We start from the raw sequence: 26203 nt of genomic DNA, 5'->3' as shown, positions 1-26203 counted from the left end.
CACTGGAGAGAAAATACAAAGGTATGGTCATTGCTTTTTAGTGTTAAATCTTTAGTTTCTGTCTTTGTAAAACACTTGTTTCAGATTGAAATAATGTTAAAACCATGAAAAAATTCAAACAACAAACTCTTAATCCTGACTCATACAGTGGACCTGGTGGCCTCGTGGTTGGTTGCCCGGGTTCGGGTCCAACCTGTGGATCCTTTCCTGCATGTCGTTCCCCTCTCTCTATTTCCTGATTTCTGGCTCTGTCCACTCTCTAAATGGAGGTATGAAACGCCCATCAATACACCTTAAAAAAATAATAAAAAAAAGACTCACACAGGAGATATTGTAAGTGGTTTTATGTTCTCAGCAATGTCCTTTCTTACATTTAATCTACTCTCCCTCGGGTATATACTGTATGTTCACCTCCTTGAAACCTTTATCCCTGAATCCTCAGGAACAGCTTACTGAAGATTAAACACTGATATATCTAAAGTAGCTGAATGGATTTTTTTAACCTGAAACTGAAAGTGAAAAATCCATTACTCTTCATTCTTTTGAAATTCAAACTTTAATGTAAATAATGTTAGTGAACATACAACTCAGGGAACCTATGGGATGATCATTTTAGCAGTGATGATCAGCTCGTTTATCATCTTATTGTAGCATGCAAAGTAACCACAGGCCTATTCATGTGCTTATTTACATAATGATGTTACAGTGGGTTGTGTGATTTGATTGGAGGGTTCATGTCATTGCAAGTCTTTAATTTGTATGTTCTAGGAGTACATAAACACGGTTCTCTAGCATTTCAATTCTGTATTGGTAAAATTGAAAGTTGTTTTTCTGTAGCAATATTAATTATTGACATCTTCAAATAGTTTTAGTTCAATCAAAAGTTAAAAACTCCCAAGGGTGCTTCATTTACAATCATCATCATGCCACAAAATGTAGCTTTTCCTTATGGAAAAAAAAAATCTGCTGCACACTAAAAATCACAACCACTTTATTGGGAGTGAACACCGTGTTTCGCCTGTAGCTATAGCCTGTAGCCTCCACAGGTTCGCCCATGAACACTTAAGTAATTTTCAGTCTCTGGCGGATTATGTATTTATTTTTTCATTGCATCTTCCTGCAGCCGACCGGCACCTGAGAACATAGGACGGCTGTGTACCGAGGACCCTGTTGGTCGCTGGTATTCAACTTTTCCTTATACTTAAGAAACTATAACCGGTAAATGTTTGACATATTTCCCTGAAATGTTACTGACACAATGAATGGATATTAAAACTAGTTGGCAATTGATTGTTATAGACTGACTAATGGATTGGTCATCGCAGCTCTTTTGGAATTGTTTTGATCACCGTAAAAACCTGTAAAAGAGACGATAAGAAATAAAACACCCACAGCAACATATTTAGATTTCAATGAACTTTAATTGATGATCACCAGGCTGTTTCCCTTTTACAATGAATTTGCAGTAGTTCTAGTTTTATCAGTTAGATTTAAAGAGACAGAGAGATATTGAATATTGCACTGAGGAAGAAAAACAGAACTAAGATTATTACAATGCAAAACAGAGAGAGAGAAAGAGAGAGAGAGAGAGAATCGAACAGAACTACAAATACAGCGTCTTCTTAACAACATGTTAATAGGGCAAACAATAAAAGCACAGCCCAGTATTATATTACTGTAGGTCATTTCAGTACCAGTTAAGACAATTAGCTTCTTTTTTTTTTCAAATATATCTCTTTAAAATAGCAGTGTATCTTTTTATTATTATTAATATTTCCATGTTAAACAATTACATTCAGGATTATAACTAAATAAATCACATGCAGATAGATTAGATGGACAGATGACACCATATCGTGATCAAATGATATCGTCATTTTAATGCAGGTATGGCGATGGAATGGAACTGAAAGATGCACTTTTTTTTTTTTTTCTCGTTCTGTATCTTGTCTGCGTTATGTTTGTTGTTTTCTTAGTTCCAGGAGAAGTTAGCAGTTTGTATCGCACTGTCACTAAAATCAGCGAGAAATGAACAGGTGTCACAAGAAGAAGAAGGATAGTTTGTTTGTATCTTTCCGGTTTGTTCCTTTTCCAGAGCGATATTTACAATTCTGCGTACCGTACAGATGTGTACATGTAGCTTTAGTTTTTCGTTTTTTACTGGTGTTTGTTTTTTGAGTCTGCATGTGTTTCAAGTCATTTTCAGGAAAAGTTGCAGCTGCAGTTTGTACTTTTTCTGTGTTACTGTTCAGACGTCTATTGTGGGATCGCTGACTCGATAAAAGTCAAACTTGTCTCCCCCTTCAGGATACGACTGGAACTGAGGCGACAGTTTGTCAAAACAGAAACCAGTATCCGCCCGCTCCCTAACATTTAGATCTGTCTAAGTTTGTGTGAGAGTTATTCCTTTTTTTTTGTTTATGTATTTATTTATTTTTTTGTCACTTGATTTGATCCAGCAACGTTCGCATAGTAGTACCAACTCTACATTCAGAAAAATAGATTTCCTGTTTAGTGCATTCAGCTTGTGTATAGTCAGACGGTCATCATCAAGCGACTCGCAGCGTTCAACTGATGCCTTGACAAAAAAAAAAAATATTTGTATAGCTCAAGGCCGGTTATTTGGAATCTGCCAACTTAAAAACAGGATTCAAAGACTGTATACGACACATCAGACCATCCACAAAATCTGATCCATACATTGAAAAAGCTCCTCATTTCCAGACAGCATTGAAGAAGGGCTGAAAAAACACTTGTTGTTCGACCAGATCACAAACACTCATAGACTGTATACAAGGGAGTCAATTTGATCGTGTGCAAGTTGTGTTCTGGCCTTTAGATTATGAACTCCCTTCAGACGAAGGTGTGTGTGTGTGTGTGTGTAACTTGTGCGTTCCCAGCTGTGTAATAAACACCCTGCATCAGACTCTTCCCCAGTGGGATAAAAAAAGCTATGTCTGCCTCTTAAACAGTACATCATGGGGATATATAATGTTTAGAAAAATAATTACATTCTGTGGCAACTTGTGAATCTTTGAATATTGAGGCTTTGAAACATCCAGTTTAAAAGTAGTGTTAGCGTTTTGACAGAAGAGGGGGGGGGAGGGGCCCAGGCTAATACAGGCTGACCATGTTGTTCATGTTTTTATCAGTTTGGAGAAAAAAGCTGAATGAAGTTGCTGACATCTTGTTAATCAATCTGTCATCGAATCCTCAAACAGAATACTTTCTAGAAATCCAAGCGTCCGCCTCGCCTGCCCTTAGCTTCAAATAAAAACAAAACAAACAAGCAAAAAAAATAAATCCACCTTTTGATGGAAACATCTTTGCTTTGTTTTTCTTATTTTGACCAAAACTAATTATAATTAAAAAAATGCATTTGCTTCTGAGAACAGTAAAGGAGAAAATTAAACCTGAATGGATTGCAAATAAAAATATCTTCCTATACACAAACTCTAACTTGGCCATGTGTATAAAGGTCACATGTGCTTCTCTCCGGTCTTTCTAACAAAAAGACCTTTCACACTTTACCTCACTCTCCAACCCATGCTGCGTTACAAAAACAGCTACTCTGTGCATTCATTGTGAACTAACAAACACAAAAAGTACTCTAAAGACATTCCTACTTTATAACTGCTTCTTGTACAATCCTAAACATTCACGTTCATGCTCGTTCTATACATACGTCTCTGGGATTAAGATTAGATAATTGCTTCATAGTGAGCTTTTGTCTCACTCAGTTGGGAGGATCTTTGCGTAAAAATTCTTTATATTTAAGTATCTATAATATATTTTATACAAGTTATTCTCTGCTACTTCTATCCCTGTCATCATCATCACACAAAAATCCAACTTTTCAACTCTCACACCTCTTAAAAGTACATTCCTATTTGGTGCAATACTTTGCTCGAAGACATTCATGTTGGTTTGAAAGTGACATTTCAGAATAGTTTGTATTGTGTAGTTTGACTATTTCAGAGTGTCCTGGTTGTGGACGAAGGTTTGCGTGTGTTCTGTATTGACTGATTTGTCATCTGTTTCAAAGTCCTTACATTTGGTTTCCTTTCTTTACCCTGGCTCTGCTTCAAAATGGCTGACATGTCCTTCAAATAATTCCCTCTCTACAAAACCACAAGCTAAAGGCACGTGAAAGAAGCCTCCTATTACACACTCCATATATATATATATATATATACACATATATATGTATATATATAAGTATATATATATGTATATATTTCTATCCTGAAAACAACCCCATCAATAAATAAAAAATATTGCAGTTCAAACTGATGTTAACGTTCCTCTAAGGGAACAAGCAGACAATCTTCCGTTGCTACATTTGTCTCAGGTCAATGCTTGTTTTTTTTTTCATCGCTTTACGATATCAACAGACGGTAAAATGTAGCTGAACAGGAGGAAATGATGGAAAAATTAAACCTCATCAAAATTCGCTTCATGATCATTATTTTGCTGCATCATCACGAAATAACTAATCTTTCAACAAATCGTATTGATGTAGAAACATTTACCCTATACTGTGCGTATACAGGAGTACATATGACCAACAGAGAGCGTGATACGACTTAAAGAGGAACCGTTACATCCAGCAGAGATATGATTACTGTGCAAACATCGTCCCTTTGCCTGGCGCCTATTGAATTCACTTGAGCATAGACAGCCAAACAGGTGTAGTTATCTATCTGCACTAAACTGCATTCCACACTCAGAGGCTGGCTAAAGAAACGATTAACCCTATGCAGTTCGGACAGTCTGAGCTAAATTGCAAGCATCATGCACCAGCAAAGCCGTAAAAGCCGAAAGAGAGAGATTTCAAACAGTGGCAACTTCAGGCATCCCCTAAAACTTCATCACAAAATGACAAGAAGGAACATTGTTTCTTTTACATAACATCAATTTATGTCTCTATTGAGTTATTTCCAAAAACTACTGTTGTGTGAGCAGAGCTGCAACCTATGGGTTTTGCCATGTGCATGGATGGAAGCTTCATATGAAGAAACTTATGGAACATTTCTACTCTTATAAAACACTGCATGAAGTCATCAGTCTCTCATTCATTTAGGAGACAGTCTTGAGAAATGTGAATTTTTCAGTGTTTTGGCACTTGTTTTGAACATTTGAACAAGAATTTTGCCACTTTTGAAAATGTTACATTTGAGATTGATTTGATTGAAGGCAACATTTTCAGACCAACACTTGACTAATCTGTAGTTTGTGGTAAGTTTTAGGATTAAGATGGGTATTTGTTAGATATGCGGCAAAGAAAGCTTTTAAGATTTTTTGATCAAGCACAACTGGTGCTTGAATAAGAGACGTGTTAGGGCAAACAGTTTACTCACAGCGATAACAAACATGAAAGTAGTTTATTACTTGCAAGATAACCCCACACTATCACGCAGAGCACAAACCCAGACTTCTGACTTTGATTTCAGCTAACATAATCTAGTGGTTTGAGGGTTGCAGTAAATGCATTTGAGTGATACCATGAGTAAGCGAGAAGCTTTGAAGAAGCAGAGTGCTGTCCGCTCGCTCTACCTCCAGTGAGGACGCATGACAGGGAGGGGAAGGATGGGACAAGAGTAGGAGAGCACAGCATGGCGCTTGAAGCTCAAAATTCGATCTTGCAGGCGGGGAAGGACTCATCCTGCATGACTACGGTGCTGCTAGAGGCCAGAACCATGATGTTCAGGTCCTGCTGCTTCTCGTGGGTCTGCTGGTACCATTCCCGGGTCACCTCGCTGTCGTGGGTGGGGATAAGAGTCACCTGGTGGGGAGGCAGAGAAACAAAATGGAAAAAAGATTGTTCAGTACACTGTTTTTACTCGCTGGCAAAGAGTAGGATGAGATTCAAAGTTTAATCCAAAAGTCAAGTGGACTTGGTTGAAGTCCAGTTACCTTTCGGAATAGACTTTGTACTACCATGACCTGGATGGCTGTGAGCCTTTACAGGCAGTAAGATGAGACGATGGATGATAAAGCTCTTATTTCTGTGTTTTAAATATGAAGCTTCAGCCGGGAGTTTGCTTAGATTATTTTACATTAATGCAAAGATTAGAGATCAAGGAAAGAAGACGCTTGGCTCTTATAAAAGGCCTTTGAGTAACTTTCACGCTCATAAAGTCATTGACTTATCATTACTGGTACATTTATTTGATATATTCAAAAAACAAATGGATTTAAAGTGATTATATGCAGGACCTTTTAATATCCTAACAGGACAATGTATAACCATTCCTATAAGAATTGCTCTTAAAGGGATTTACAGTCTTCAATGATGTCTATTAAGTAACCACCATTGCCACTGTCATTATAAGAACTTAATGAGCTAACTGGTTTAGAACCAACCATTAGGCAATGTCAACCAGTACCAATCCATGTTCCTCACACGCGAACTAGATCCTTGACCTGGATCCTTTTTTTCACACCAAGAAAGTATTTGCAGCTTTTAATCATCCATCCAAGTATTCATTCATCCATTGTTTTAAACTTAAACATGGCCCAGTTGTAGTAGCAATAAGCAAGTTATTGCAGAAGTCTACTTTTCCTCAAACCTTTCCCACCTCCTCCTGGGCATCCCTTGGCATAACCAGGCCAGATGGGATTTGAGCATGCCCAGAAAACCATGAAAGGAATGCCCAGAAGGGGACTCCATCACACTTGGCTCCTTTCCATGTGAAGGAGCAGTGGCTCTACTTGGAGCACCTTTGCAACAATCTGTAGGACTAAGCCCAGACACCCTGCTGAGGAATCTCATTAAGGAAACTTGTCTCTGCAATCTCGATCCTCAGGTCACGACCCAAAGCTCATAACAATAGGTGAGGTAAGGTACATAGGTTGACTAGTAATTCAAGAGCATTGCCTTCTGCCTCAGCTTCCTCAGTACAATTCCTTTATAGCTACTGAATCTGCCCTAATCTGTACATCCACTGCATGATCCATTTAACCATCACACATGAACCCTGAGATACCGGATGGTAAAATTTTTATTGAGCCAACAGAACCACATAAACTACTAACAGTTCTTTGTACACAGGATACAGACAATTGTCTTAATTTGGTTTTATACACCAGAATCTTTCTCTACAACCCACAGGACCCCCAAGGGAAATGGCTATAGGTCATTCCCTCAAAACACATACACTTGATGAGCAATCCCCTATGATCTCCCCTTCATATCTGATGAAGTTTTTTAGAGAATACTGACCCTTTGTAACCCTTTCAATATTGCAGGGCCATGTCAGGTAATGATTACCTCATGATCCACTGTTCCATGACCTGGATGGAACCTGCAATGTTCCTACTGTGTCTGAGGTTCGACTATCTGCCCAAGCCACCTCTCGAGTTCCCTGGAATAAACTTTCCCAGGAAGGATTTGATAACAAAAGAAATAGGGCACATCCTTCCACAACCTCTAACTTAAAAAAAAAAACAAGACAGCCAACAATGTCCAGAGCCATCAGTTTCTTAGGGTGAATCCGATTCTCACCAGGCCTCTTGGGGTCGAGTAGTTTCAGTGAACTCGGCCAAGGACAATGATGAGATCAGTGCTCCTGGATCTGGTTCATGAGCTTATTTCATTGTTCAACTATATGCCCAATTAGAGTCAGAGATTATCCGCCTATAGGCCAAAGAAAATCCCCGCTTTCCCCTGCTGAGTTGCAAGTGTTTGCCAGAGCCCCACCGAAGTGACCAAAAAACATCTACAGTCACTACAGTTTACTAAGTGTAAGATTGTACACGGTTTGGGCGCACGTGAGGACAGTCATTATGAGGCATGTTTGTATAGACAGACTGACAAAGACAACATGAATATACTGTACCTGTAAATTGGAGCCCCACTGAGCTTTGCCCTCCAGCAGGGCATCTAGGACTCCACGACTGGGTTCTCCACTGCCCGGGTCATTCCCGCTCACCACATAGTAAGCAGCTCTCACTCTTTTGAAGAATTCCTGGTCCACGTTCTTTGCACTGCAGTGGTTTGGTACATAGGCCAAGTCCACATAGACTGGTGGTCCAGCAGGGACGGCTGAGCTTGTTTTCTGAGAATTGTTGACTGGAAATGAACAGGAGCATAACAGATCTAAGGTGAATTGTAGGGTAAAAATAGAACAATCAATTATTCAGAAAATATGTCCACAAAGTATCAATGCACCTTTTGTTCAATGTCTCTTCTGCATATCCATTATTTCAATGTGCTGCTGTTTTCTATTTCATTATGCCCCCTGCACTATTTTAAACAACCTCTATCTGTTTCATGTCCCAACCTCATATTATCAATTGCAGACTTGCTACAGTTTCACACAGGCGAGCATTAAGGCGCCAACACGATTGAATCAAGTCCCCAAAATATTAATATTTGAGGTCCAATAACTTTTCTATAAGACAAGTGATAAAAGCTTTGATGAGAAATTAACCAAATGTGTTTTCTCCTTGTTGAGAGTCAAGGCTTTGGTTATATAAAGGTTAATTGAAATATCTTCTCTACTAATTGCCTGTATATAGGGAGCACAAGTGCAATCAATTTTGTTTTCTGATTTAATCTCATCTGAAGACAGTTCTTATCAGCCCAATAATTGTATTGTAATAAAAGACAATGCATCATGAGCTGCTGGATATAAAGATCTTTAACATACCTGATGTGCTCTTGACACCATTGACCAAGCCTTTAACTCCCGGGTCACTCCTAGCACTCTGGGTTTCAGACATCTTGTTCAGCCTGGAGCTTCTATCAGTGTCCCTCCTCCTCAGGGAGGCTGATCGAGGAGAAGCAGATTCCTTGGAAGTCTGCTTCACTGGAGTATAGGACCTCTTCCTGACTTCATTTTTGCGGGCCGGGGAAGCTGACTTGGGTTTGCTCTTCCTGAGGCCCTTTGTGGTCTTGTGCTCTTTCTTGAGAAGTTTCTCTGTGCTGCTGTGGTCATTGAGAAGAGCCTCTGGATCTACCATGCACACATCTGGATGGGGAGGATGGGGATGGGGGTCCTTCATCGGTGTGGGGAGGGGATCGTGAGTCTTTTGAGTAGACCTTGGTGAGGGAGGACGGTGACCTCCTGAAGCTCCAGTTGCAGATAATTTGTCTACTGGCAGATGTTCAGCGTCTTCGTCAGAGTCCAGGTTTCCTTCGGCTGTTATTGACGGACACTCCTCGGTTTCTGGCGGCACGTCAGAGTCAGACTGTGTAGGCAATGACTCACTCACTGATGTTGGGGGTGTTTCCTCTCCAGCTAATGTCACAGCCAAGCCAGACGACAAGCCAGGCATCTGATGTGGCCCTTGTCCAGAGTCTCCATGCTGACTCTGAGGATGTTGGCGCCTCTGCTTGTGTGACCTCCTCTTCACTGAGTGTTGCTCCTGATCATCCTCGTCAGCATCTTGGGAGTGGTCACTGTGTTCATCCTCCTCACCCTCATCACTGGAGAGCAGATGAGGGCTTGGGTTGATGAATGAAGGCGATAGTTCTCCCTTGCGATGTTTATATTCGCAGGAGGAAAAGCTAGCATGGGAGGCAGAAGAGGAGGCGGCTCCAGTGTTCAAGTCAGAGGGACGATCAGCTTTTACAGGTCTTTTGCTAGAAGTTTCTGTTTGACAGGGATCTTTTGAGGAAGACACAGAGGCACTGTGGGCACTGGTTACCCACTCCATTGCTTCCTCCTCCACCTCCTCCTCATCGTCATCACCATAACCTGGAGGAGGGGCACTTGGGTATTCATCAGGCCTCTGTATTAGCTCCCAATCAGATATGCTGCTCTTTCTCCTCCCCTGTAATCTCTCTGGTGGCTTGTCCAACAAACTTTTCTCCTCCAACTTTTCTGCCTCTCCTTTTTTAACATCTTCTCCTTTTTTACACATATTTGGATCAGATGGTGCCACCATCATTTCTTTTTGTGATACCTTTGCATCTTCCTTAAAAGGTTCAATAGTACTTTTTGTATTTTCGTCTTTGTCCACCTTTGCTTTCTCCAATTTCTCTTTATCTTCTTCTGTTTTGGACAAGACTGTTGTGGCACATAAGGTTTTGCTAGCTTCACTATCACAACTTGAAGTATCTGTGACAGTCTCTTGAGTTGGTTTGGACACAACAGTCGTTGCTGTGATGGTAATGGTCTTCTCAGTGGAGAGAGTGGTACTCTCCACCAGATTTGAATCAGTTGTAGACGATGCAGTCTCTTTTTGCTCAGCCACTTTGATTTTTTCACATTCAATACGACATGGTAGGGTGCTATCTTCCATTTCAAGTGTTTCAGGCTTATCTTGTCCTGACACTGGGCACACCCTGTCAGAGGAGTCAGCCCTTTGGAGGGGGGATACATCAAAGCAAGCCTCTGATGTGGATAAACTCTCTGATACCTTTACTGTTTCCATACTTTGTGTGGATGGTATTGTAGAGGACGTTGCAGTCTTCGTCTCTAACATATAAAAACTATCTATGCTTGACTTTGTCTCTTTTTCAGGCTTTAGAGCACTGTCTTGATCAACAGTCTGCTTGGCGGTGGTAGGCAAGCCTGGAGACAATGGTTTGGTCTCATCAAATTGGCTTGGAAAAGAAACTTTTGTTGCAGGTTTTGTCACCTCCATGTACTCATCTCTCTGAAAACCTCCAAAGCAGGAGCTTGACGGCTCTGTCCTGAATGATGACTCCTCTTTTGCAAGAGATACCTCAGAACGTGATAGTGTTGTGTAAGTTTCAACCTTGTCTCCAGACTGTTGGCTCATAGGGGAAGATGTTGAAGCTGAGGACGAAAAACTGTATGATGTAGAGGAGAATGTTGAAGTTGAGTATGTTAAGGTGGTGTACGTGCAAGCTGAGGTAGTTCCCTCATGTGTTGCAGTTATATCTATTGTCTGCCTTTCGGCTTGATTTTCTTTTTTCAAGTCCTTTTGACTGAAAGGTTTATCATCTATATGTTGGGGTAGATGGAAAGCATCTGAGAGTACAAGGGTCTCCTCCTTTGACCCTGCTTGACTCCTTTCATTGCATGAAGGCTCAGAGGAACCTTCAGATCTGCTCTGTCCAATATCTGCATAGCTACTTCCTAGTGGAGAAGGGGAACTAGATGAAACCTTGGGTATAGGCTCTGAATTGTCAGGTGGCAAAGAGATTCCTGGAAAGCTGCTTATGGGCATTGCTTGAGAAGATTCCTTTGTCAAAAAGCTTGGCGATTGAGACGGTTTGTCTTCATCAGCTTTTTGTGACTGTAGTACTTCGGAGGAGGTAAATTCCATTGCTGACGACAACCTTCTCTTTGTATCAGGCAAAGGAGACAACAGCTTTCTGTCTGTGTCCTCTTCTTTCTCTGTTTCAGGAAGCTTTGAGGCATCTGATTTAGTTAAACAGCTTTCGTCTTCTTTGTGAGCACTTTGGTCTGTTTTACTCACATCTTCGCTTTTTGTCTCAGGAGATTTGGACATGGCTCCACCAAAACCTGTACTATCGTCTTTGAGTTGTTTTGCTTCAGGAGAGGGTGTTGTCTTGCTAAGGTCCTGTTTGTCTGTCTCTGTGACTTTAGATGCAGAGGCCTCATCAGGTATTGGTTTACAGATTGGTTCCTCTTTATGGCAGCTTAAGTCAGGCAACTGAGAGTTCTTATTTACCTCTGCCAACGTAGCACTATCATCAGATCCACGTCTGCACATCTCTTTTTCAGACTGTTCTCTGGCACCTTTTTCCATATCGACATCACTACACACCTCCTCTTCTTCCTCCTCTTCCTCCTCCTCATCCTCGTCATCATCATCAACATTGAAATCTTCTCCTTCTACAAGTAACCTTTTTTCTATTAGGATCTCTTTACTGTCAGGGAAATCTAACACTGATTTAGAAGTGGCAGAGCTGCTAACTTGACTATTGTCAGATGCCAAAACATTATCATCTATTACTTGTCCTGAATATGTTGCCGCAGATGAGACACTTGAAGATTCCTCAGTTTTCATAGGTGACACTTTGTGTGGTAAAATGTCTTTTTCTGCAGGTGAATGCCGACCACACGCTGATCCCTCTCTTTCATCATCAGAGGACTCCTTTTTGTCTTTGAGCGACTCATCAGTTTTCTCTTTCTCCTTTTCTGTTCTCTTAAATGTTATTTCTCCAAAGGCTGCAGGAGAAGCTGAAACTTGGGCACTGAGATCTGATTGACTCCATGATGAAGAGGTTGATTCTTGTCTTAATGATGTGCCTGCTGGTTGTACAGCTGCACAGATAGAAAGACTATCACTGTCTTCAGTTACAGCTATTTGAGAAGCTGCTGCAGCACCTCCCATCATATCCTCTTTCTCTTTCTCCGTTTTCTCTGGTTTGTCCTCTTTGGGACTAAAAGAGTACGACTCAGCAGCTTGCAACAGTTTGTTATCTTGGGTGTCCATGGATGAAAAGTTCTTGTCAACATAATGTGTTTCTGGTCTTTCTTCTCTCTCACTCTCCTCCTCCTGGCCCTTTTCTCTATCTTCATATTTGGGTGAGGCACTTGGGCTGTGTTGGCTGCTTCTTTCGCTCTCTGTGAGGGACACGGCACTGTAGTCAACTCTACTGAAGGACAGAGGTTCTTCTTTGTACTGATCATCCAGGAGGAACATGGCTGCTCCAGCCTCTGCCAGGCTTGTTCTTCTGTTGTCATCGATGCCAATATCGGAGGCGTGATCAAAACCTAGAGCTACTTCACTTTCATCTCTGGAGTCCAAGTCATGATCTTTTGGAATGGGCTTTTCATAAGGATCATACTTAGATGCACCAAATGTTTGCTTTTCATCTCCAAGGCTCTCACTAACCGTTTCCTTCTCTGAGGTCAACTTTTCAACTCTCTCCATTTCTACAGTATCAGATTTCGGAATTTCAGCCTGGCTGGCACCCGGAGAATGTTTGTCCAACATGAAATAAGAGCAAGGTTTTGATAATCCTGGAGAAGCTACCTCTCGCTCTCCTTCCATCTCCCTCTCGGCTTCCTTTTCTGGTTTCTCGTCCAGTTTTGTCTTTTCCGTAGCACTGGCAAATGAGCTTGCCTGAGGTGGTATCTGTTTGTCTTGTAGCGGGGTTTCTTCCACACTGGACTGGCTCTCAGTGCTCGAAAGTGTACTGCTCCTCTGTTGACTGTCACTGCTTGAAACTGTTGACAACATAGGCTTTTTCTCAGTTGAGTCTGACATTGGTTGCGCTTTACCCGCGGGGATATCAGAGGCTGTTTCTTGTTTTGGAACAGAGGACGCCTCCTCCTTTGATGTGACATTATCAAAGGACGGCTCTGGCTTGGCAAGTGGTGCAGGTGTGATTTCTGTTTTCACATCTTTGCCTGCTTCGGGTGAGAGTTTGGATTCTTCTTTGATGTCTTCATCTATTGAGGGCTCCTGCATTGTAAGTGTTGGTATTATAACTGTGATCTTTTGCGTCACTGGTGGTTTAGTTTGGTCACTTGTCTGTGGTGTTTGAGAAGAGGTTAGACCTGCAGAGGAAAAGTCATGTTCTGGTTTTTTAAGCTCCACCGACAAAGGTCTGGAGCCTGCTCCTCCCATACAAATGTCCTCCTCGTCTTCATCTTCCCTGTCTTCATCCGAGGACTGGAGAACAAATGCAGGTTTGTAATCTGACTTGGATGCTGTTGCTGCTGCTGCTTCTTCTTCTACTGCTGCCTGAGCAGGTTGTTTCACTGCTTTATCCAGCGCTTTCTCCTGCAACTCCTCTCTCTCCCATTTCTCCTCTTTTGTGTGGTCTGCATCAGACGAGTCATACTTTTCCTTTTCAGTGATCTCGTCTGTTTTCACATCGGCGGCATCCTTTTCTTTAATCGTCTTTTCATCTTTGATGTCTTCGTAGGTGTATTCTTTTTCTTGCTCCTTTTCCATTTTCTGTTCTTTGCTAAGTTCAGCGACATGAGCATCATCTTTTTCTTTCTCCATCTTCTCTTCTGGACTTATTATGACCTTTTCTTCCTCATCTTGTTCTTTTTCCTCTTTCTGCATTAGGCTGGGAGCCACACAAATGTCACCTTTCACAGGTTTCAGGGCCTCACTTGATGTACTCACAGAGATGTCTGGCTGCACTTCCATTGATGAAGAAGAAGTTTCTTTTTCTTTCTGAGATCCTGTAAGCATATCAGAGGTTTCTTCATGTATATGCTTATCACTAATGTCGCAAATATCATCCTTTTTAGTTTCCTTCTCCTCTGAGGTCTGAGGGCCGGGAAGATCTACCTCTTTTTTATCATCTACCTTAGATTCAGGCTGTGAGAGATGGCCAGCATCATCTTGGAGATGCCTAACACTTAAGTCTGTTTCTTTCTCCTTTTCTTTGTCGGCCTTTTCAGAGTCTTTATCCTTCATTTCATCCAAAATTGCTTTGTGCTCTGAGATATCACCCTTCGTCTGCTCTTTAGCCTCTTGTTTGATAGGCATGCCACTTTTTTCATCCTTCATGGTTTCAACAGAAGTGTCCTCTGTATCTTTTTCCTTCTGCTCCTTTACAGACCCCAAATCAGAAATGTCATTTATTTTTGTCCCTGTTTCCAGGGGTTCCTCTTTGACTTGAATTTCTTTCTCATAAAATTCATCTTTTGTCTCTTCTTTTATGAGCTTCATATCTGACTTTTCATCCTTCATCTGTTCCTTCTCATCCTCAGCTGCAAGAGGTTTTTCACTGGCCTCCTCTTTGCTCTCCTCTCTTGTAGGTTTGATATCAGAAATGTCTTCCTTAACTGTCACTGTATCTATTTCTTCCTTGATGGTTTTAGTTTCATCACTATAATCCTCCTCCTTTGATAGTTTCACAGTTATAGCTTCGTCCTTATCCACTGCTTTCTCCTTTCCTTCTATCGCCGTTTCAACAGCAGAAATATCTCTACCGAGATCTTTCTCCTTTTGTTCTTCCATGGAGGGTTTGGCAACGACAGTGTCATCCTTTGGGCTCATTTTATCCTCAGACATTTGGACAGCAGAAATATCTTCCCTCATTATCACATCCTCTTCCTCTATCTTGGTGATTTTGACGTCTTCATCTTTGATCGTTTCTTGCCCCTTGTCGTCCTCCATGACAGATTTGACAGACTCCTCAAGGGTGTCTTTTGCTTCTGCCTTTGTTTGAGCAACATCTTTGGATACCATCACCTGCTCTTCCTCCATTCTGCTAAGTTTTAATGGCATAGTATCCTCTTTGCTTTCTTCCTGTTCTTTTCCTTCTCCAGCTGTTGGTTTGGAAGTATCTTCTATACTGAGGGGTTGATCTTTCTCCTCTACCTGGCTCAGTTTGATCTCAACTGTGTCTTCTTTGCTTTCCACTTGTTCCTTTTCTTCTCCATCAGCCAGTTTAACAGCAGATGTATCTTGCGTACTCAGAAGTTCTTCTTTTTCCTCAACCTTGTCAAGTTTTATCACAAGTGTATCTTCTTTACTTTCCATTTGGTCATTTTCTTCTCCATCAGCCGGTTTAACAGCAGATGTATCTTGCGTACTCAGAAGTTCTTCTTTTTCCTCAACCTTGACAAGTTTTATCACAAGTGTATCTTCTTTACTTTCCATTTGGTCATTTTCTTCTCCAGCAGTTGGTTTAACAGCAGACAGATCTTCCATACTTGGGAATTCATCTTTTTCTTCTGCCTTCGTTATTTTTACAGCAGCAGTGTCATCTTTACTGGTTTCATCCTTCTTTTCTCCTTCTGTTGTAGGTTTGAAGATGTAAGCATCCCCCTTGCTTGTTGCAATATCTTTTTCCTGATCCTTGGAGAGTTTGGTGTCAGAGCTATCTTCTTGTTTCTCTTCTTCTTGCTCGATGGATTGCTTGGCAGAAATACTCTCCTCTCCACTCACTGTTGCTTCCATTTCCTCAGTCTTGGTGAGGCTTGAGATAGCATCAATCACATCCCTCTTTTCCTCTGTAATGGTTACAGCAGACACATCAACCTTACTAATAATGTCTTCCTCTTTGATGAGTTTAGCAGTAGAGTCTTCCATCGCCTCCTTTTCTCCTGGCTTATCTGTGAAAGCATCTATCTTTACCGTCTCTATGTCCTCTTCCTTTACTTCAAATACTTTGATATCAGATGTTTCCGTCTCTTTCTTCTCATCTTTTGGAGGATCTTTTGTAGTAACATCGTCCTTCTTTGCCTCTTCCTTTAGATGGTCTTTAACAGGCTCAGGCTCAGTATCTGTTGTTTGGGCTTTTTCAATCTCTTTGTCCTCACTTTTGATGGGGCTAATATCAACAGTATCACCATTTTCTGTCTCTTTCTTGTCTTCCTCTTTTTCAATATTACCATCACACACCTCAATCTTTTGAACCTCTGCCTCCTTCACCTCGTCTGTGGTCTTCAGGTCAAAATCTTCTTTTACATCTTTCTGCTTCTGTTCATCTTTGATTTGTTTTGCGTCCGAAGCAACAATTTCAATCTCTGGACTTTCGGGCACTGCCTGCTCATCCTTGATGACAATTTCCTCAATGTTGTCATCTTTTAAAGATTTGATGTCAGAGATTTCGTCCTTTACTGCTTCCATCTCTGCTTTCTCATCCGTGGTAGACTCAACAGCAGAAATGTGCTCCGGGATGACAGATTCCTGTTTCTGCTCATCCTTGATTTTTATGCCGTCGGAGGTGTCGTCTTTTTCTTTCTCCTGTTCCGCATCGGTGGTTTTAACAGCAGATTTATCATCATGGTCATCATCATCACCTTTCTTGTCATCATCATCATCAAGGAAACCACTTTCCCCTTCTGGAAATTTACCTTGAAGAGGCACTTTAGGTTCTGTGTCTTTGAGCCCTTTGTCGACCACTTCATCACTTTGTCCTGATGACAGGAGGGAATCCTTCTCTGACACGGGTGGTTGAACCTCGGTTGAAGATGTTCCAACAATGGGGACTGTGTCTACCTGTTTCCTCTCATCTTTTTCCACTGATGAGAAGTCTTCTTCTGGCTCCTTCATTGCTGAAACCTCTTTTATGTCAACTGATACGTCAGAAGATGTTGAAACTGCTCCCTGCTGCTGCTCTGCGTTCTGTTTGCCTTCATCTTGTTTCATCTCAGTTTCTGCTTCATCTTTCTTTTCAGTTTTGTCTTCAGTTTCTGCGGCTACATCGAGGAGCTCCTCTTGCTTGTGCATTTCCAAATCAGGCGAGACCTTGGTCTTGTCTTCCACTGGTGACTGACGAAGCGGAGAGTGAGCTGCACTCTGTGGTCCGGACTGTGGAGGGGAGGCCATTTTCACAGTGACGTCATCCGGACTGAAGCAGCGCTCTTCACTCTCTGAAGTTACAGAGTCAGATCCAAAACGTCTAGTAGGCACAACAGAGGAAATGTCTTTAGGTGCAACTGCATCTTTATTTTCCTCTTCAACCGGTAGATGGATTTGTTTAATGTCTTGCACAGATGCGGAAACTGGAGGCACAGAGCCAGTCAGAGTTTCAATATCCTTCTCTTTGCTCTGTAGAGAAGCGTAGCCCTGTTGGAGTTTTTCAAGTGACATGTCAACATTAGGAGTCTGATCCTCGTCCTCCTCTTCTTCTTCCTCCTCCTCCTCATCCTGAGCAGCTGGAGCTTTAGCAGCCACCTTAACTTCAGCAATAGGGAGCTGTAAGTCATCTGAGGGAGACTTAGATTGTTTGTCATCCTCTAAAGACGGTGGTGAAAGAGTTCCTGCAGAGTGTGGCAGCTCTTTGCCTTGGTCAGATGGGGTCGACGCAGCAGCGGGGCTTTTAGGTGGCTCTTCAGCTGTAGGTGCCCCGGCAGACGCCACAGGTTGGTCTTCAGCGATAGAAGTAGGGAAGGAGGATATTTTGTCGTACTCTGTGATGGACGTTGCAGAAGACACATGCTCTTCTTCTGCTAGAGGAGCTGTAATGATGTTGGTGAACACTGACACCTGCTCGTGCACACCTGGAATATAGCCTTTCTCTGTCATGGCAGCAGCTTGCATTTCCCTCATGCCATGAATGTTTACAAATGAGCCAGTCTGATCGGGAACAGATATGTCGTAAGCACCAACATCGTACTGAAGGTGTGGTATCCTTTCTTCTGCCTCCTCGTGAATCTCCTCGTCGGAGATGGTCTGCTCGGTCTCAGAGTAGCCGGGAATGGTCTCGTCTTGGATGTAGGAGATAGGTTCAGCTGCGGCAGCTCCTTGAGCTACTGAGGTTATGGGAGCTGTGGCCCCTCCAACATGTGACAGGTAGCCTTCTTCTTCTTCATCTTCTTCTTCCTCTTTGGCTGCAGCGAGAAGTCCATGGGACATTTGCTCTTCAGCTGCATCTTCAGGTTTGACTTTGATCTCTTCGTCTGCTATTACGTCTAAATCTTCTACCTCTTCCAATTCAGCTTTCTCAACAGCCTCCTCCTCCTCTTCCTCCATTTGTAGCTCCTCTTTAGTCAAAAATTTTGCTGCGAGAGATTCCGTCTTCTCCATTTCTTCTATCTCATGCTTCCTGTCAAGTCCATCATCTTGACTGTCCTTCCATTTTGATTCATCTTCCTCTTCACCAATTCCCATATCTTCCTCCTCCTCCTTTTCTATTTTCTTCTCAGCAGCTGGGGCCTCTTCTTCTTTCTCTTCCTCGTCCTGAGACGCTGCTCCTTCATCCTCAAACTTTTGAGACTCATCTTCTTTTTCTTGAGTCGACTCCTTCTCTCTTTCTTCAGATTCGGCTTCCACTTCTGGAGCTGCTGCCTCCTTTTCTGGAGACTCTGCGCCAGGTGGAATTTCTGATGTGGTTTCTTGTGCTTCCTGCTTCTCTTGGGTAAGGCTTTGTGAAGTCGGCTCCAATGACTCCTCAATACTGTCAGAAGGCTGTGCTGTTACAGCTGCAGCGGCTTCTTGCTTTAGTTTTTCAAACTCCTTGGTGAGGTCTTCAGGAGTCGAGGAAGCAGATATGCCCTCAACAGCTCCATTCTCGACTGGTTTAGGTTGAATAGTTTCAGGTTTTGGCGCTTCTTTCTTCGGCTCAGCAGGTTCAGCCTTTGGAGCTTTGACTTTTCCAGTCTTGGCTTTACTGGATACTTTAGCTTTATGTAATGTCTTTCTGACTTCTGGTGTAAGAGGTTTTAGGTCAGGCTTTGTAATCTTCCGCAGCTCAGGTTTCGAGGTGTCCTTCTTTTTGTCCTCTTTGGACTTAGCATCTTTCTTTTCATCTTTTTTGGCAGAGTCATCCTTCTTTACCCTCTTGATCTCTTTCTTCTCCTTGTCCTTTTTCTCATCTATCTTTGACACCCTTTCCTTGGTGTGCTTCTTTAAGGTTTTTTCTTTCAGGAGCTTTTTCTTTTCTGGCACATCAGTTTTAGATTTGATAGTTTTAGTTGGCTTTTTCTCCTCAGTCTTCTCTGATATATTTTCCTTTACCGAGTCACTCTTTGCCTCTGTGGCAGCTGACACATCATCCTGTCCTTCACTTTCTTTCTTTGAGGCCTTTGCAGTAGTCTTTGGAGACGACCTGAGACTCTCTTTGCTATCTGTCCTTTGCTTTAATTTGGTTTGTTTTACACCAGAGGGAGGAGCTCCTGAGGCGATGTCCTTTTGTGTGGCTACGGGATAGCGCAAGTAGTCAAGGTGCTTTAATTTTTCAAGCCCCTCTAGGATCTTGTTTTGTGGTGCATTCCCAGGGAAAAGCACTCTGATGATCTTTTCTGTAGGGCAGGCAGGGAGCCAGACAACTAGGGCTGTGACTGATGTCAGGTAGGGAACAGATATTTCTCCTTCTTTCCCATTTGCCAGCACAATACCAGTTTTGGCCTTGCTGTTGCCGGCCCACTTCTGCATTAAGAATTGCATTTCTTTGCTGTCTTTGACAGGGTTGAGAATATACATGTCTAACCTGCCCACACCCATCTTGTGGAACAAAGTAATGGGTTCAATGGTGTTGCTGACCACTCGAAAGAGAGGCTCAGGCTTGATTCCTAGTTTGTTGAGGTACTGCAAAGTCAGGGAGGCCTCTTCAATGCTGCGTTTCACTTTGAGATTAGATTCTGGCATACGGAGCTTCTCTGGCACGTTGAAAAACACCACACCGAGTTCAGGAGAGATCAGGTTCTTCATCCATTCATTATAGTTTGTAGAGTCTTGAGATTGTTCCTCCTCTTGTTCTGCTAGTTTCCTCTGAAGCAGCCCATTGATACCTGGCAGATTGTCTGCACCGATGTGCGTGAGCAAAATCGAGTCAATGCGATCCAAGTGACGGACCAGCTTCCAGAAGCAGGATTTCCGTTCTGAGCCTCCATCCACTAAGATGTTGAATCCATTCACAGCGAAGAGAGCAGAGTCTCCTCGACCGCCGGGAAAGATGTAGCAACATGGCTTGGACAGTTTCAGGAAGCCCCCAGAGGTGGGAGGCTCCAAGAGGTCAAAAGGCGAAGGGACGTCGACCGTCTCAGAGATGTACTCTGTGAACTCAGTGACGCCCTCCATCTTGGGGAGAACAGGGTCAGGGTTTAGTCTGTATTCCAGGTACTCCCGCAGGATCTGATGTTGTCCCAGGGAGCTCCAGCCAACCTCCCCGCGGCAGGACACGGTGAGTGTAGCCTGCTGCTTGGGGGCTGCTGTGCCCAATAATTCACTGACCTGTCAGAGAGACACGCCCATACACATCAGTAAGTAAGTCCTGCATACACTGTATGTAGTAAACACAAAAAAAAAAAAAAATGGTCATTGGAACATGTTTGTGGAACTGGATTATACTTGTGCATTTCTGAACAAGTCTGACTCTTTCTGTGAAGGTCAATGAAAACAAATACAAAGCTTTTATTTATCCATTCGTGTTAAGTTATTTTAAACACCATAAGTCATTCATCAAAGTACAGTACGTATTTTTCAACAAAATTGCCGATAATGATAAATCTGACTCACCCCAGGATCAGCAAAGACACGCGAAAAGGTCTGGTAGGTGAAAACCCCAGTTTGAAGGAGAAGGCCACCGTGATCTGAGCTCTGACCACTCAAGACCAGGAGCTTGTGTCCTGCTGAGTCTGTTACCAGAGACTGGATCTGGGACAAACCAAGAGAGAGAGAGAGAGAGAGAGAGAAAGAGGGGTGGGGCAGAGGACGGTTAAAGGAGAGACAACATTAGCAGGATAGAGAGAGAAATACCTGAGTCATTGGCAATGAAATATGGGCTTTAATTGTGTCAAGGTAACAAGATTTAGGAAGTGTTTTTCTCCATAAACTACAGAAGAATCATACAGACACAAATATCAGACGTTTTTTATACTTTATAGCCTACATATCTAGAAAGGAAAACTGATATTCAGATGTGGGCACTGAATGTCTGAACTTGTTTTATTTTCATCAGATATATCCTGATTGAAATCATAACGTCCCCATTTTAGACCACTTTCTTCTTGTAAAGTTGTAAAAATATAGAAATTGAAAGCAGTTTTGTCCCCCTCTGAGACACAAGCTGCAAAAATGCAGCATTAAAAAACAAGAATATGTGTCTTTTCATGATTATTTTTTCGGCGTGTTGCCTTTTTTGGTCATGAAAAACTTCAAACTAAGCCCATACATACATATAGGGAATTGATGGGTACATGCCTAAGTCAGCATTCTTTTCTATACTACATGATCAAATCTATAGCGTAAATTCAACCAGCTGGGTACTATATTGTAAAGTATTAAATTTACCTCAGATAAGACGGTGTCTCCTGAAGGGTTGACGAGCACCACGGTCTCTAGGACATCACTTCTGTGGTGAAGCGTTCTTTGTCCTGAAGGAGGAGAATGTAAACATGAAGTTAATCTTTCGTGATTTAAGAGTTAAGTCAGGGATTCAATTAATCAACATCTATCGGAAGAGTGAAGTGAACAAGGTAACCGGACATTTAGCCGTCTAGCCTGAGGACATCCTGCTGGCCCACAGCCAGACTGACCTGATGGAGAAAACCTCTTTGAGTCAAAGAGATTTAGTATACTCGTTTCTGCATCCTATGCGAGGTGATCATTATGTAGAGACCGGCGACCCACATGTGCATCAACTCAAGAGCAGGAGATAGAAAAGGAAACAGGTCATCGATGTCTGCTGGGTGAAATTTAAAAATAAAACCTTGGACAATGCATTCACTGAAAAGAGACCAATAGTTACCCTCTAACTTAGAGATCAAACTTGATTTGAAACTTTTCTTTAACTTTTTGAACATAAACAAACTGTGCTGCTTTAAATAGCTTGATTTTATAACATCTCAGGCCATGAATACCAACACATGAAAAACTCTAAGTAAAGACAAAGTCCATTGGAATTGGCAGACACAAAAACAAAGAACATGTCACAAAGTGTTGAACACATTTCCATACGTCCTTTATGCATATTCATCATAATTATGCATCAGCTGTTAATTCCACAAAGGGGTGATGTTAAGCTTTTAATTCCCCTTTGTTACAGCACAGATGCAGGCTCTAATATTGGAAAGGTCTAATAATAGAAAGAACTCGGTGACTCTGCCATCCTACAGGATCTTCAGTGAATCCCCTGAGTTTGCGGCGCTGGTGTTTTTTTTTTTGGAGGATCGGGCTGTCAACATGTGTTCTCTGTGAAAACCTCTGATGTTGATCATTTTCAGCCTCAGTTATAGTGGTGTATGAAGAGCTGACATCATGGAAGTATGAGGAAGGATCATCCAGAGCTCAGATTCATGACTCAACTTGATAAGAAAGCTAATTCTACACAGTAAAGAAAATAATTTGAAAATGGGTCAGCTTTCATATCAATAAGTCAAACAGCACAGTACTTATAGGTCTAGATCATCTGTGAGTCAGAAAAAGAGGCTCTCAGAGTTTGAGTTAAGATGATTGTCATAGCCATCAGATCCACTTTCAGCTCATGATTGTATTTTACGCTTCATTCTTCATGAACTAAGTTTTATCAATATAAAACCTATAAAGATATAAGAGCTGAATTGAAGGATTTTCTAGTCAACCACAATTTCTTTTTATCTTCAAAATAGTCGACTGTGAAATTATCAAATACAAAATAGCAGGAGTTTTTTCTCCTGCTGAGGGGACTATGAAATATTTTAAATGGCTCTACTAGCCTAACATTAGAATGCTAACATGCACAACAATGACTCAGCTAACCTTAATATATTTAGCAGGACTTTTTACCATGTTCACCATCATTATCTGGTGAAAGCATGCTAACATTAGCAAGCTTAGTGAAGGCTTATTGATATGTTATTTGCTCGTAAAACAAAGTAGGCTACTGGGTGCTTAAAAATGTTGACCTGATTATGGCGCTATTTTTAATTTTATTGTAAAACAGAAAGTAAAGTTAGCCTTTGAGAGTAGTTCATAAAGTAGCCTAGCTTTAGTTACTTCTTATGTAGTTCTTTATCATGTCATCCTGTTCAAATTCCCGCACCTTGCAACCTGCCAGGGTGTTTGAGGGGTGCTACAGTAGGCTATCTAAATAAACTACTTAAGCTTCTGTTTGAGAGCAGCACTGACGATTGCTGAGCAGATAATAGGACGAGTGGCACATAAATTCAGTACTTGAGAAGCAGAAGGTCCAAGCTAGCAACAGTGCCAGAATGAAAAAAAATGAAAATAAAAAAGTTCCATGGTTGCTAAGAAAACAAAAAACATGAACATTTCAAATTGATTTTTGAGGCCTGAGACACACACAAAAACACAGGAGGTGAAATTTCATATATCTGGTTTGAAGTATAAAATCCACAAAACATTTTCTTCATAAAACAAACATCCTGATAACAAACTGGAGGATGTGGCTCCCTATGTTGATGTAGCAACACACAGACGGCCATATATTTTTTCCTCCCTGCAGACACACTGCAGTAACCAACACAAAAAAAACATTTATATTTTTATTTCACTGACCCCTGCATTGAGCATGAGAGATGACGAAGAGGGGATTATGTTGATGGTCGGAGAACGATAATACCGGATGATACCACTTCCACTGTTCAAACAAAGATGCTGCTGCTGCAGTCAGGAGGAGTTCTGACACTTCAGCAGATCTGCCCACAGACGCGTCCGGTTTCACAGCACCATGACTAAGCTGCGAGGGTGAGCGATGATTTGCAAGTTTGCTTTGATACTTTCAATGTCGAGGAGAGAAAACGCACAACTCTGAGGCAACATCAACAACACAGACAGCAGAACACCTGCCTGAATCTGTAAATCCACCTCCAGAAGATTGAAGCCCAGAGAGACAGCGCGTCCTTTTGACCTGCTGATGTGCTTTTCTCAGGTGAAAGAGACGAGGGGGGACTGCATTAGCTGCTGCTGCTGATGGCTGCCTGCAGGATGAATGCTCGCTGACACTGCAGACTGGCACAACATGATACTACGACAACAAAGGCACTCTAAGTCGGTATGAAACACTGCTGTTTCTCTCGCGGGGGTCAGAGAACATCAACAATACAGAGCGTCTGGAGAGACTGTCACTGCTACTACAGGCTGCTCCAATCATGTTCACTGTCACTGCAAAAAAACAAAAAACAGCTAATTAACAAGAATCTTTGTATGAGAGACAGTTTGAAATGTCCTTTTTACCCAGGGAACAGGCAGGAAACATCACTACTCTAATCCACCACAACATAGACACAGCTTAAAACAATGTCTCCCCTCTTGTAGGCGCCTCAAAGCCTTTTACACAAAACAACCAGGAAGAATTTCCTCCCACACTATCACCCTGATAAACACTCACAAAGTGGTAATGACATTGTAACATCAAACCATCTACTGTCTTATAGATTTAATTTACAGTTTAAATGCATCAATAAAGATGATCCTGAAGCAGATTCTGAATATTCTCCTTTGAGGATTTGTTTAAGGGCCTATAACTCACGATACAATGATGTAAATTAAGAGCGATGTACATTAATGTAAAGTCAATGATCAGTGGATCAACTAAAAATGTAATGTCCATTATTTTATAGTGGATTCATCTTTAAAGTGTTTTTATTTAATAATCCAAACTTTCTGGTTTAACTTTATCATATGTTAAAATAGTCTTGTTTTCTTGTCTTCAGTTGAGATTTCTGGATTCAAATAGCAAACAAATCCCAGATTATGTCTTTAGTAAGGTGGAGCACTTGTGAAGTCACACAGTAATTTATAGCTTAGACAAAGTGCAAAAAAACAACAACATACAAAATGCATTTGAGACATAAAATAGTCCCTCAGCTTCAAGAAACATATTACTTTTGTAGTACTTTTTGTGTTTGTTCAACCTCCCTACCTCATGAAACCTATTGTTTCTAATATTTTAAACACTTCTGACAACAAATTATTTGACTTCAAAGTTTAAAAATTAAAAAGTTTCTAAAGACACAATCACAGTGACATTTTCCAAATAAAGGTTTGTACTGGAAGTATTTATTTAGTATCTTTCTGTAAGTGCAGTATGATCCTCCACCTCCTCGATGTGTCTCTGCTTTGACCTGAACTTCTAATAAAAGACGGTCTGATTGCTGCGGCTGTGTGCTAACGGTCTGTTAATAATAGTCTGAACTGAGAGAACACCGGATGTGTAAACTGAAAAGTCAACAGAGGATTTCAGGCTGTTTGAAGGTGAAGGTGAGAGAGCGGAGTTAGTCATCCCTCCTACTGAGGAGAGATGAATGTTTACATTTTGACTTTATGTTTTATCACTTTTTCTGGATCTTTTGGCAAAAACGACAGTGTTGAAAAAGAGTTGGTTTGTTGTCAGATCAGATGTGGGTGTTTTTATCACATCCTGTTTTTGTGTTACTATTGGGCACAGGGTACCCTTACACTTTGAGTGTTTTCTACAGTGACGCATCCAGTTAGAAACAAATTCATAAAAAAACATGTCAAACTAGATCTTGTCTCAGGTCTCCATAAAAAATAATTAATATCCCTTAAGAAACAAACCTAAACGATAGAAAAGATATGATCATGTTTTCAGGCAGGTAACACAACATGGATACTTAGGCTTAGGTTGCAATCGCTGCCAGTGATGGAAACATAACACAAATAGAGTGCCAGCAAAGGGCAGTTTCCATGACATCAAGTAAAATAACAAAAAATGGAACACTGCAAAACAGGAGAGATTTCTTGATCTGCACTGAGAGAGACAAATGTATTTTAAGTCCTAGACTCCAGATTAAAGTGTTTACATGAAACTGAAAACACACAGCTGGAATGAAGAACAAGAACACTTCTGTTCCGTCTCACATTTCCTCTTCAAAAATACAAACCTTAAAAGTCCAAAGACAATGAAAAAATGAAGCTCTAAAATTCTTGATATCAC

The 26203-nt window shown here is 41.5% G+C and overlaps 1 protein-coding gene across 1 annotated transcript; it reads right to left on the bottom strand.

The window, feature by feature from the left end:
- Positions 1-1401: 1401 nt before the first annotated feature.
- map1ab (microtubule-associated protein 1Ab) lies at positions 1402-21678 on the bottom strand. The gene is made up of 5 exons (XM_061035961.1): positions 21598-21678; positions 20824-20961; positions 8655-20538; positions 7842-8074; positions 1402-5785 (listed from the first exon to the last, which is right to left on the bottom strand). The coding sequence occupies exons 3-5, from the start codon at positions 20383-20385 to the stop codon at positions 5630-5632; spliced, it is 12120 nt and encodes a 4039-aa protein (XP_060891944.1). The 5' UTR covers positions 20386-20538; positions 20824-20961; positions 21598-21678; the 3' UTR covers positions 1402-5629.
- Between the last annotated feature and the right edge of the window lie 4525 nt (positions 21679-26203).

This window comes from Labrus mixtus, chromosome 4, assembly GCF_963584025.1.
Source record: "Labrus mixtus chromosome 4, fLabMix1.1, whole genome shotgun sequence".
NCBI classification, from domain to species: Eukaryota; Metazoa; Chordata; class Actinopteri; order Labriformes; family Labridae; genus Labrus; species Labrus mixtus.
The sequence above is the reverse complement of the archived record's forward strand: the minus strand, read 5'-3'. Positions and strand labels throughout refer to the sequence as shown.